The sequence below is a fragment of the Marmota marmota genome, unplaced genomic scaffold (assembly GCF_001458135.2).
Source record: "Marmota marmota marmota unplaced genomic scaffold, marMar, whole genome shotgun sequence".
Lineage (NCBI taxonomy): Eukaryota > Metazoa > Chordata > Mammalia > Rodentia > Sciuridae > Marmota > Marmota marmota.
This window is the reverse complement of record NW_026000076.1, coordinates 5485056-5499412: the sequence shown is the minus strand read 5'-3', so window position 1 is coordinate 5499412 and position 14357 is coordinate 5485056. Positions and strand designations below refer to the sequence as shown.

Below are 14357 nucleotides of genomic sequence, written 5' to 3'. Positions count from 1 at the left end.
CTAACCGAGTTTTGGTCAATATAAATTAAATATCTAGTTCTTTAGGGTCAGTTTTAGAGGAGAACCTTCCTGACTTCTTAAATACTTTTTTTTTTTTTAATTCCTGGAGAGTTGTGTTCACTGGTTTTTATCTACCAGCAATTCCGTGCCCCGAGGACACAGCAGGGCTTCAGAGTTACTCTAAGAGTGAAAATGAAAAATCATGAGTTCCTGACAATTTGAGCCACCACATCAGCTCTCTCAACAGCTCTGGATTTCTTTCACGTGAAACAATTTGTCAATGTTCTGATTAATTTTTTATTGGAAGGCTTTGCAGCCAGTTTTAATTTTCTTCTTTCCTATAATTCCATACACATAAAATGAAATTTCCAAGGAAATCCATATTTTCACCAGCAAGAGTATATATCCTGGGGCTGGGATTGTGGCTCAGTGGTAGGGTGCTTGCTTTAACGTGTGAGGCACTGGGTTCCATTCTCAGCACTGCATATAGATAAACAAAAAAAGTCCACTGACAACTAAAAGAAAATTTTTAAAAAGAGTACATATCCTGGAATTTAATGGAATACTGTCTTCAAGATGCTAAGGAAAAGTATCTGGGAATTTAGAATTTTACAATGTCAAATGACTACTGATGATTGAGTAAAAATAAAGACGTTTTCAGACAAACAGGACCTACAGAGTTTACTGCCCAAAGACCTTTGGTGAAAGAATTGCCAAGAACATTTTTAAAAAGTGAACTTGTAGGAATAGAATACAAGAATCAACAGTGAGCAAAGAAATGGGGAGAAGAGCTGAATCATAAGCTATACTTATCATAAAACCATCTTAATATCAATCAACAGACACACCAAAATCATCTGTCACTTTACACATTTAGTTATTGCTAAGGAACCACTTTTGGGGCAGTGTAACTATATACAGTCATATTCTGATGTATTTAGGGGAGTTGGGCAACTTTTAGTCTCTAATCAAATATGACCTTCCCAACATTAACTACTCTTGTCCCAACAGGAGCAGTTCCCTTTCTGGTAATAAGCTTTTGAAGGTGTTCTCATTGAATTTGTGTTTACACATAAACTGCTTCATTATTCAGTAGAAGTATATTTAAAAACTAGGCAAACAGAGGCCTCTGCCCACAATGTCCACATCACACTATCTCCTCTGACCTACTCTAAAGCTAAGTTCTTTAGGAACATATTTCTGTACCTTATTTTGCAACCTAGCCTCACTTCATTCCACATGTCCCCCAATCCTTTTCACCACTTCTGTCATTAATCAATGCAGCCTTTTATTGCTTTTATTTATATACAGATCTCCTCCACTTGCCGGCGAATATACTGTATATACTCCTGGAAGAAAAAGGATTGTCTTGGGGCTGGGATTGTGGCTCAGTGGTACAGTGCTTGCCTCACATGTGTGTAGCACTGGGTTCAATTCTCAGCACCGCATATAAATAAATGAATAAAATAAAGGTCTGCCAACACTAAAAAATATTTTTTAAAAAGGGGTGTTCTTTTCATCTGTGTCTACCTGTAGCACCTTGCACAGTGCTTAGCACATAGAAGGCACTCAATAATCTATTGAATGAATGAAGCATGAATAGCTTTATATGACTTAGATATTAAAAATTACTCAATTTATTTTCAAATCATACTCAATTTAAATCCAAATAGTTCAAAATCAGTATACTGCCCCAAGATGCTCCAACTATTGAAACAACTCAATTTAAAAATATACAACTCACATTTTATTTTAGTTAAATTCATAATATAGGCAAAAGTAAAAATTATTATAAATATTTAGCTAACAGTGCTTTATATCTTGCTTTTATAGTACACTACAACAGACACATAAGAAAAAGAATTATCTAATTAAAACATTTTCCTAAGTATATCTCTAAAACCATAAAAATATTAATGTAAATCATGTTACATATATTTTAAAAATTAAACTGACATATCCCATCACCAAGTTTATGGGGAAAAGACAGGTACATGTGTTGGTACATCTGAAAGTTAACGATGAAAAAATAGGTTCAGAATCATAAGTTGATGTATTTGAGTATGCATACACAAAGAACACAAATGGTTTAAATTATTAAAATAGCTGCACATTTCTCAAAATGCACATTTGGCAGCAAGATGAACTGTTCACCAATATACAATACATATATCAGGTGCTTACATCCCCAAAGATTGAAGATACTGGGTGGAAAACCTAGAAAGAAAATGTTATAGAAAGAAAAAAATGGGTCTTAGACCTATTATTACTGAAAACTGATACCCTTAGTTACTACTTACTAGTTCTGGTATAGAAAAGTTTGAATCATTCATGCAAAGTAGATAATAACTTTTTATTTTCCATTTTACACACAGTTGTCTAAGTCATTTTTGAGAACTGAAAAATTATTAGCTATTATTTATGATTCAAGTTTTAGCACTGACCATCCGTAAATGAATATTACTGTACTAGCACAATGTGGTTTTCAGAATTTATACCACATAAACAGATTTTATAAGACACTTAGGTCCTTCTGGTGTTTATGATTTCTTGGATGGGAATTTAATGTAGTATTATGGAGCAAATTCCAAGTTACAGTACATTATGTTAATTCAAGGCTCCAGGGTATTTTGGAAATGTAATAACAAGCTACAGTTTCTTTTGTACTTACTGGGAAAAAAAACATATAAACTCTTTCTACCTTGGGTCACACGATTCACATCTCCCCTGAAAACATATCTGTTATGTACACTATTTCTAACTTAGCTTTCGGTTTTAAGCAGTTATTTGGTAGTATCACCACTTTTCATTTTATGGCTTTTGAAAGAGTAAAAATCTCTTTTAAAAAGGCACAGTGGCATGTGCCTGCATTCTCAGGGATTTGGGAAGCTGAGGCAGGAGTATTTTAAGTTTGAGGCCAGCCTCATCAACTTAGCAAGACCCTGTCTCAAAAAATAAAAAGGGGTGGGATATAGCTCAGGGTTTTTTGTTGTTGTTGTTGTTGTTTGTTTGTTTTAAGGTTATTCAGCAACAAAAATTCAGAGTACAGAGTGAAACAACTCATTAAAAAATTCCATACATGATCCCCTTCACAAAATGAATCTACAATCTTGCTTCTTGGGGCGTAGGGCAGAGAAGAAAAAAGCTCCTGATGAAGCTTGGATATTATCAACAATGTTGTTCTTTTTTCCCTCCATTTTCAAAATAACCCTTTACACAATCCATTTTTATAAGTTATGGGTTTTAAAAAATGATAAATGTGTGATATTCAAGTTCCCCTTTAAAATACCTCAGCCAGCTTACTACACAAATTTAAAATAAAATGACCACTTAAAGATTTACACTATACGAAAAATGTATATTTTCAAATTAAGAAGTTAACTATATACTAATAATATTATACAATTAATATAAAAGCTAAAAGTCTTTAAGAAGTTCAAAGTCTAAACAAGTTTTAGCAGGTAAATCAGTTGATTTCATGTTATGATTCTAATGATTAATTTTTCTAACCAGAAAACCACAAAACCTTACTTAGGAAAAGATTCTATTGTTGAACATGGAACCATACTTCATTTCCCTAAGTTCAGAAAATTTGAGATGTAGAAAATTTCAAAGAATTTTTCAAACTATTTGGTTTACTGATATAAGTATATGGAATTAAGGAGAGCTATAGTATATATCAAAGGTAACAGCTTATTTAATTTGTAATTTTTTTGATTCTTAAACTCATGAGGAATTACACTAAATTACCATATAATCTTGATTATATTGTTCTGCTTTAAATTAATTAAATCTAGGCTGGGAGAGTGACTCAGTGGTAGATCATGTGCTCAGCATGTAAGGCCCTGGGTTCAATTCTCAACACCAAAATATCATAAAATAAAATAGTTAAGATCACATCTCAAACCAAGTTGTCTGAACAGACAATATTGGCCCTGAATTAAAGAATTTTTAAAAAGCATTTTCTGGCTTTAGTCCCTCCTAGTCCATTACTAATGGGGAATACATATCACACATTTTATTCAACTGAATCTTAATCCTTAGCTGTGTGCACCCCTCCACTCTCCAGAGCCTGTAGGGCCCAGCATGTGGTAAATGTAATACTTAATGAATATTCTTGAATGAGGAGCAATATACCAAGGATGGATTAAGAATTACAAAGAATCTGGAGATAGTGAATGCTTTTACAAAGCTCCCAAACAATATTTTCAGTTTCTAGTTTCCTTTTCAGGTTTACTTTGGTTTGCCCTTTTAAATAATAGGAAGAGAAAATATGGCACAAGAATATACGGTTAAATCTCATAGCTAAACTATAAGCAAGAACACATAAATTTTTTTTTTAAGTTTCCATTCATATACTGAAGAATGAATTTTATTTACACCACTGGTAAATTCCAACTGCTCCAATTAATCTGACATATAATTATTTTACTAATGACAGGAAAAAAATATCTTCCAGTATTTTCATTTTAACAATTATAATAAAACTGCTTAGTTATACTATAGAGTAATAGGCAATTAATGATTTTTTTGGGAAATAAAAAATATGTATATACATTACCCTGATGTCTAGGCCAAAATATATCTAACAACAAATTTTCTTGATTTTTATTACTCATAAAAATAAAGGAAAAATATATTGCAAGTATTTTCTTTCTAGACAATTTCAATTAGAAAATAATAGTTTAATGAAAACAATACAGTGGTTCATGTGACTGGACTGATGGAGGCAAGAGAAGTAATCAAAAGTTGATAGACAACATTCTGTCAAATACAGCTAAAGAATATGTGCCTAAATGACACTATTTATAGGCAACAGATTGATTTTTATACATCTCAATTTTATCTTATATTCAAGGAAAACACAGGTAAATAATGACCCTAAGTTGTAGTTAAGAACCCCTTCTTTTGGCTTGCAAAATGTAGCCTTTGGACTTAATAATTCCTCTACTTTTCACAATGACAGAGTATCGCAGCAGCCACAGTGGTACCCACTCATGTGCTTGAATGTCAGGGATGCTTTCCTGAAGAGCTTCTTGGAAACTTGCTTCAGAGAGCAGTTCTAAAACAACAAACAAAACCCCAAAAAGTTAAATTTGAAGTCAGAAAACACATAACTATGTAGGTAAGCATTTAAACACAACAAAAGAAACATCCAAACTTAATACAAAATTAACTTATTCTTTCATGTGTGCTATGAATCTGAACCAGAAAATTAAAAATAGCCAGGCAGTTCTTTTAAAAGTACCCATCTCTGTATCATAATTTCCAATGTGTAGAGTCTGGATGTTTTGTTTTATTTTTTAATATTTCCGGGGAATTCTAATGTACAGAGAACATACAAAAAAGTGAAAAGAAAAAAAAAAAAAAGAGAAAGGTCACTCATAACCCTGCTAGCTGGAAATGATATACCATTTCTATTACCTTCAATTTCCTCACAACTTTTTTTCTGTGTACGTATGTATTGGAAATTAAAAATGATTTACAGTGTAAGTGGAAAAATCATTAAAAATCATTTAAAAATCTTTGCCAAAGCTGGTCATGATGGCACATGCTTGTAATCCCAGCAGCTCTGAAGGCTGAGGCAGGAGGATCACAAGTTCAAAGCCAGCCTCAGCAATGGTGTGGCACTAAGCAACTCAGTGAGACCCGGGCTCTAAATAAAATACAAAATAGGGCTGGGGATGTGGCCCAGTGGTTGAATACCTTGAGTTCAATCCTCGGTACCAAAAAAAAAAAAAAAAAAAAAAAATCTTTGCCAATAGTCATTTTTTAATTTGCATTTTATTAATAAACTTATTATTTTCTTTTTCTTCTGGTTCTGGGGAACTCAGGGGCACTCCACCACCGAGCCACATCCCCAGGCCTATTTTGTATTTTATTTAGAGACAGAGTGTCTCACTGAGTTGCTTTGCGCCTTACTCTTGCTGGCTTTGAAACTGTGATCCTCCTGCCTCAGCTTCTGGAATTACAGGCATGCGCCACCACATCTGGCTCTAGGAGCTTATTATTTTCATTTCAAGCTTATATCTAAACCCTCTACTATCTCATCCCATTCCTCTCCTAACTACCTGTCTTCCAGCCACACTAATTTCCTTGCTGTATCCTGAAAGCCTCAAGCACATTCACAAACTGGGGTCTCTGAGTCAGCTATTCCTCTTTCCAGAACACTTCTTATCTTAATAGAGGCCTCCCTGACTATCCCATGTAAAAAACCACCTCAACTTAGACCCTCTTTTTCTTCTTCAGCCAACTTTTCTTTAGAGCATATACCCCTACTTATAATTTTAATACTTATTTTCTTGTCTGTATCCTTCCATTAGAATAAGAATTCCATGAAGACTAGAATTTGTCTTAGTATTACATACCTATAGTACCTAAAACAGTGCTGAGTACATAGTACTCATAGTACTCATAGTACAACAAATGTCTGTTGAATACAGATGGAAAGATCACAGGGGTCAGAAGCAACCATATAGATAAAGATGAAGTGACTATCTACACTGTATGATTTGGGAGTGCTAACAGATCCAACTACCCCAAATGAACTGCTGTTGACACTTCATATATAGTAAACTCTATATATAATAGTAAACTCTAAGTAAATGTTAGTATAATAGTAAATTCTAAGTAAATGTTAGCTATTTTCATGTTGTGGGCACTTTTCTGAGTATCTTCCATGTCTGAGCTCATTTAATCCATATAACCCTATGTGTTAGATACTATTATCTCCCTTTTGGGGGGGAAACTGAAACAATGAGAGGTCACAGTTAGTAAGTAGTTTCCATTAACAAAATATAAATGTCTCCTGGGAAAAGTAACAATAATATGGAATTATGTATCAGATGTCTAACAAGAGAAGGACCCTGAGGGAATGAGGCATAACACAGATTTAATGGCAATGGGTGAAGTGGTAAAGCAAATAAAAGGGGGAAAGTTCCAAAGTCAGGATCACCTACTTCACAATTTTACCCTAACTGTGGTTAAACTATTACTATAACTTTTAGGGTACAGGGTAGTGAAAAATAAACCCATCCCGAGGAATAAGGGTAATTTTAGAACACAGGTAGACTTCAGGGAACTTAAAAAACAGAATTATATTTCAGAGGGCAAACAGAGTTCAGTGTTTTATGATTTGGTTACTTAGAAAATCTGACACAAAATTAGAGAACTATGCTACTCACTAACTGAACTATATACTTTCAAAATTAATTCAACTACATTAACTCTTTACAAGTAGTAAACAGAACAAATCAAGTGAAGAACTGCTTCAATACAGATCAGGAAGTCTAAAGATTCATTAATGGTATATGCAGGAACACCCTATAAATTTTAAGCAGATTTGGAATAAAAAAGATAACCATGTATCAAATTTTATCAGTAACACAAGAACATAAAAAAGATTAAATTAAATCTATCTCATGATGTATTTTGCCATACTAATGACAAATTAGCACACAACATTTAGTACATGAAGGGTGTATAGGTTAATCATCAGCTGTTGGCAACAACAACTATGATCAGTAATCCTTGAAAGCAAGGATCTAACAATGTATAGAAAGTTAAAGTTTAAATGGCTTATATTTCAGAATAAATCAACACAACAATTCTTTGTTACTTTTCATCAAAGTGACTTTTTAAAAAAGATGTATTTGGGCTGTGGCTGTGGCTCATTGGTAGAGCGCTCACCTGGCACGTGGGAGGCACTAGGTTTGATCCTCAGCATCACATAAAAAAAAAAAAAATTAAATAAAATAAAGGTATTGTAGGTGGCTACAACTAAAAAAATACATTAAAAAAAGGATGTATTTAACTTGCTGGTGAAAGTTTTATTGGAGTGGGCAGGCAAAGTCACTACAGTTACTCTGATATCATTTAAATGAAACAGATAACAAAGTAAAGTTTCAGACTGAAATACTACAATAATGATGTTTCAAATCAGAGATAGCAGTGTTTCAAAACAGGATAACAGAGAAATTCTCCAATTTCATCTAGAACCTAGGTCCAGGTTCAAACTTCACCCTATGCCAGGTGAGTGACCTTGGCTACTTTCTTAAAACTTTGAGACTCTATGTCCTCATCAATAAAATGTCTTGTTTTAGCTATGGTGAAGATTATAGATAATCTTTCTGAGGCACTTAGTATGATGCCTGGCAATCAAGGAACAGTAACTATTAAAACTCTTTTGATGAAACAGTCAAAAAATAAGAATGGGGCAGAATGTCTTAATAGGCTATCCACAAACATTCTAAAAATGAACAATCAATCTACAATATTATCTTTTTAGACGTGGAAGTAAAGCTAAATGTTTTTCTAAGGGATCATTTGTGAAATATAATTTCATCTAATACATAAATATATCTTTTTGTGGTGCTGGGGATTAACTCATGTATGCTAGACAAGTGCTATACTCCCAGTCCCTTCCTTCAATTTTTTTTGAACTAGAATCCCTGTAAAAATGTCACAGAGATTTACAACTTTCACAAATCATTAATTTGTAACCAAACATTTCTCACCTATACCAAAAATACTTGTTACAACTTCTATGTGAGATTTATCTTTGCAAGTTATGTTGAACATTCTCTTCCCAGTCTTTCTAGTTATCTTGTAAAATGTTGATAGAAAATTATTCTATAGGGGATATCGGTCAATAGTAGAGTACTTGCCTAGCATAGGTAAGACCCTGGCTTCAATCCTCAGTACCATACATAAACATACACACAAAATTATTCTTTGGAAGGTAGACAGGTCATTCTAATTAAATAATGTTTCTGATTAACACCAAACATATATGTCTTGGCAGTGATGATTAATAAAATATCTGATCAATTACCTATTCCAAGATACTACATTTTAAATTAAATTGTATCTGCCTCTTTTTCTAGAGAATTATATTAATTAAATGGCCCCCTGGTCCAATCTTTGCTGTACTAGACAAGACTTATATACTTTACTATTTAGAATGCCTTAAAAGATCTTTTCTTTGTAGTTTAATATTTATAAACCTCAATAAATCAGATGTTCAGGAAATGATCCCTTCACTTTTTCCCCCATTGGTATAAAAAAAAAATAAAAGCATGTATGTTTTGAACTAACCATTAAGACTAGTTCCAGATAATATTTATCTAGAACTTTTATCATTGTACACATTTAAAATTAAATATTAACAAAATGCCTTTTTTTTAAAGCAGTGCTAGGGCCTAGGCCTAACCCCATGGGCCTGACACATGCTAGGCAAGTACTTTATCACTAAGCTACACCTCCAGCCCAACAACAAAGCGCCTTTGTAAGACAAAAGATAATGATCAATCTCTATAGATCAAAATTGTCAGTCTTACCTTTTGGATCATTATGAGTCAATAACTGTATGTCAAACTGTTTAGCAAATGCAGTTAAATCAGGTGGCATCACGCAGCAAGAAGCAAGATTAACTTGGTTACTATTTGGTTTTACCTAAAAGTGAAAATAAAATCATATCTTTACTAAATAAAATAATACAGAAAGTAGAACACAATAAAGGGGGCTGGGGTTGTGGCTTATCGGTAGAGCGCTCGTCTAGCATATGCGAGGCCCTGGGTTCAATCCTTAGCACCACATAAAAATAAATCAATAAAATAAAGGTATTTAAAAAAATAAGCAATAAAAGGGTTTAATTATAGAGTATAGGGAAAATCACATTTTACAGTGCTTAAAGTTTGTAAAATACTTTTACATGAATATCCTTATTCATATGTGCTTTTCCAAACCATGTCAGTGATAATAGGGAAAGGAAAAATAGCTCTAGGAGGAAAAAGCCAAAATAGAACTACACTATTAAAAAAATCTCTGCTAGAATCATTTAGTAATGTGATACATCTGCTTCGGAGACAAACATGATTTTAAGTTTGTCTCAACAACAGAAAAAATATGTCTTAAAGGTAGAGAATCAAATACAAGTAAATACATTTAATGTCAAAATATAAAATGTGGCTATTAATCAGCACATTTTGAAAGAGAAGAATTAGATAACTTCCAATAACTTCCCTGGTTAGTTTCTATATAGATTCTGGATCATCCAAGACTCTCCAGAAGATTCTTGACCATGTCTAGCTACTAAATCTAAAGGAGAAGGTACAATAATTTAGCCAGGGTTTTTCTGCCCACAAGAAACTGAAAGTTCTGAAAGAAGGCTGAATATTTGAATAGAGAATAAGAGAAATAGAGAAAATTATAAAAGAGTAAAAGGTAAAACATTAGTAACTTCCCTCACAATTTTGCAGGTAATTAGATGAAAGAGTAGGGATGATTAATTATTGACATATCAAGCTGTATAAACAGAGTCCTATACATCTTTAAGTAATAGTCAGCAAAATATTTGTTACATATAATATTCCCTTACTTAGGAAATTAGAGCCACAATCTCTCATTATATCTAAAGAAAAATGTAACATTTTCATCACATATGTAAAACTGAAAGAAACAGCATAATCAGCTTGCAATTAAAGCTTCAACACATATTTTCTAGTGTTTCTATCACTCGTTTTAAAAAGAATATTTAATGCAAGTTGACATATATTCTAAAAACCCCAAACCCTCAAGGCTTTAGATAAAGCCTGCCTCAAAGCTCCCATACTTGGAGTAGGTACCATTTAGTAAGTGTGCATTATGTGCCTTGTGCTTAAAAGTAAGCAGCAAAGGCTAGAAACAGTAGATTCCTCCCCAGAGTGCACAGGATTTGGCCATCCTTTACCTGTGCCCACTGATAGAGCTGCTCCAACTGTGTTTTATCTAGATCCGAGGTACCTATAGCAACAATCTTCTTGCTTTGAACTAAGTTTTCTAATTCCTCCCAATAAGGCTGTAAATGCTCCAAGGAAAGATTAACTCCATCTTCAATAGGAGGTGACGCAATGATCACAGAATCCAGTTGTGCAACTCCAAGGACTGAACAGGCTGATGGGAAGAAAAACACAAAAAGGATAAATGTCTGCTACATAATAAAAACAAGAATTATTAATGTGCTCAAAATATCCCACTGAATTCTATTCATATCATTCACTAATTTTCCATATAACAGATTATTTCAGTTTACCTGTCATTTAGAATATTTCCATCTTCTGTATGCCATCTCTTTGTGGCATACCAGTGGGTTTCTCTGACCTGCTTTCTTTCTAGGGAGCTCAAAGCTACTATAGGCTCCTCTTTCTGGAGAACAGGCTTCCCTTTTGTTTTTCAGGCCCCAAGACTTTTTGGCGGTTTCCTTATCTTATCTTCATACAATTTTCTTCTCTAATTCTACCTGTTTACTAGTATCTCATATGGATGATCATAAGAATTATGACCTTATTCTGTGACTAGTAGTCATAGCAAGAATCAGCCTGAAACTGAAAACTAAGACTACCTTTACAAAGGTAGATAATTTCTTAATTTATATAAAAAGAACTTAAGAGCTTATTTTAAATGACTATATTCACTCTACACTTATATGAAAAGGCCAATTATTTAACTTTGCAACATATATAAATGCTGAAAGAATGCTTTTAAAGTATTTAATAACTGTAATACTATAATCATTTAACCAAGTGCCAAAAATAGACATAAGATACTTATTTTTAGTTGTTGTCTTTGATTTTAATATTTATAGTATAAAAGAGCTAATAACATGATTAAGGAGAATGTCTATACCTAAGCAACATTTATTAGTCAACATTTAATAATCAATAGTCAATAATTAGCTAATTAAGTCAGAATTAGCTATATCTTTTACAGTTTTCTTCTATATCAAAACATGAATATATATAAGTCAATATAATTCTATAGAGGCCTTAAGAAATTATCACTTTAAAAGGTAAAATTACAATTTGCACATGTCCTTTCTTCAGTCTAGATTTGAATCCAAGTTATAACTAATAAAACTAAAGTAATTTAAAGTTCACTATTAAGAAAGTTAAATTTTTGCTTACCCATGTCAATTGCATTCCTAGTTGATGATGAAGAATTTGATCCTACAATGAACAGTTTTGCTGAGTAAAAAAAAAAACAACAAACTGATTACTATATTTAGGTGTACGTCTTACTATGTAGTATTAACATGACAGATAATCCTTAATAATTTTTCGTTTCCTAGTCACATAATTTTATAGTTTTTAAGACATAAAAGTTTATATCCACTGTAACTTTTTAATTATATACTTAGCTGTGAAAAACTTATTAAAATTAAAAGCAATTATTAGAAGGCAGGTCAGACACAGGAGCTTATACTACTTAAAATATATATTTTTATGAATTAAAAATACAGCATATTATATCCAATAAACTATAATCTATAAAAAGACTAAATTAAAGCTGTTAAAATGACAAAATTGAAGGGAAAAATTCACAATTCTACCTTATCAATAGAATCCTTTTCATTTTCAGATACTACCAGCAGCTTTGGTCATATGAAGATATATTTTTTTCTACTTCTGTTGGTTTACCTTTAGGTAATATTTTGAATAAATTTCTATGCATATTTAGTTATTTAAAAATTTTTATAATAGTAATATGCTTACTCTAGAAATGAAAACAATCTATAAAACTAGAAAGACCAAAAATAGCCAAGAATCTCATTACTCAAAGCAATTACTATTTATATTTTTGTGTACTCTGTGTTTAATGTACAATTTTAGATACTCGATTTTTATACATGAACATTATCTATAATTCTGATAGGGTATAGTTCATTAAATGAGTTCCTGCTTATTGAACATTTAGGTGAGTAATATTCCTGCAGTAGTTCCAGCTTTCTGTTATCACATAAAATACTAAAACAACCATCTTTGAACTCTTTGTTCAACTTTAATTTTTTTTTTTTTTTTTTTTTTTTTAATATTTATTTTATTTTTTTAGTTTTCGGCGGACACAACATCTTTGTTTGTATGTGGTGCTGAGGACCGAACCCGGGCTGCACGCATGCCAGGCGAGCGCGCTACCACTTGAGCCACATCCCCAGCCCCTTAATTTTTTTTTAATATTTTTAAAAAGTATTATTTTGGTTGTGAAGGGACTCAATATCCCTATTTATTTATTTATTTATTTTTATGTGGTGCTGAGGATCAAACCCAGTGTTTCACATGTGAGAGGCAAGCGCTCTATCACTGAGCTTCAGCCCCAGCCTCTTCGTTCCAGTTTATACTGAATCATTTCCCAAGAATGAATTGTTAGAAATATGATTCAGTCAAAAGATCTGATGTTTCCTGTTGAGTCTTATTCTATTTTACTTACTTTCTACTATAGAAAAGATGTGGCCCAGTTTACCAGAACACCAACACTGAAGAGTTTCTCTCCTAATAATATAGGATTCTCAACATGCAAAGTCTATGCAAATATTCCAAAATCTGAAAAACTGAAATCTGACACACTTTTGGTCTCAAGCATTTTGGATACTAGATCCCATAATTACACTCTATGAAAATCCTCTCCATCACTCTCCCTTGATTCATGAAATGGCCTCCTGTTTTTGAAAGATGAGGCATTTTTAGAGAGGTAGAAAGAAGAAAGTTCCTCATATGGGGAGGATTTTGATATCTATCAAATATTTCATGCCCTATAGGAACTGAGGACAACCTGTAAAAAATCCAAAATAAATCTACATCATGAATTATAATTAACAACACAAAGTATGATGTTTTTACTTCTATTCCTACACAAATAGCAATGTTAAATTAACAGAAAGAAATGGATTTTGGAGTTGGGCATACCTGAATGAACTCCTGGTTTAACCATTTACTCTATAACAACTTTCTTTTCTTTACATTCTTTTTTAAAAAGTAGGATCTTGATATGTTGCCCAGGCTGGTCTCAAACTCTTGGGTTCAAATAATCTTCCTGTCTCAGCCTTCCAAGTAGCTGGGACTGTAGGTACAACCCTCTATACCCAGTTGTATAATAACTTTCAAGTTATTCAATTTATTGACTATCTAGTACAATGAGAATAATAGATCTAACTTGTAGGTTTGATTTGATAATTATATAAGAAAATACAGCACTTAAGTGACAATTACAGTGCCTGGTATAAATCAAGACTCAATAAATAGTAGTCAGTATTATTAGAATCAAAAGACAATGCTCTATCTCATCATATGTGTGGATCTTAATAATAATAATACTTAGCAATGACCACAATAACATGGTAATTAAAAACAGATATATAGCATGCATTTTGTAGCAAGCACTATGCTATGTACTTTCTTAGTTATTTCATCCAATGTATACAGAAGCCTGTGAAATAACTGCATCGTTATTTTATGGATGAGGAAACTGAAGCTCAGATTAAATACTTTGTTAGACCACGATTATACTGGACAGTAATCTACAAACCCAAGAATCTCAATCTGGGC

The 14357-nt window shown here is 32.6% G+C and overlaps 1 protein-coding gene across 2 annotated transcripts in view; it reads right to left on the bottom strand.

Moving 5' to 3' along the window:
- Window positions 1-1621: 1621 nt before the first annotated feature.
- Window positions 1622-14357, bottom strand: part of Gclm (glutamate-cysteine ligase modifier subunit) — a 262266-nt gene continuing 249530 nt past the window's right edge. For both annotated transcript variants that reach the window (XM_048814418.1, XM_015500874.2), the window contains exons 4-7: window positions 11943-12002; window positions 10730-10932; window positions 9339-9453; window positions 1622-5062 (exon numbers count right to left, since the gene is read on the bottom strand). In XM_048814418.1, coding sequence (XP_048670375.1) covers window positions 4893-5062; window positions 9339-9453; window positions 10730-10932; window positions 11943-12002 — 548 coding nt within the window. In that variant the 3' untranslated portion in view covers window positions 1622-4892. The remainder of the gene's footprint in view (window positions 5063-9338; window positions 9454-10729; window positions 10933-11942; window positions 12003-14357) is intronic.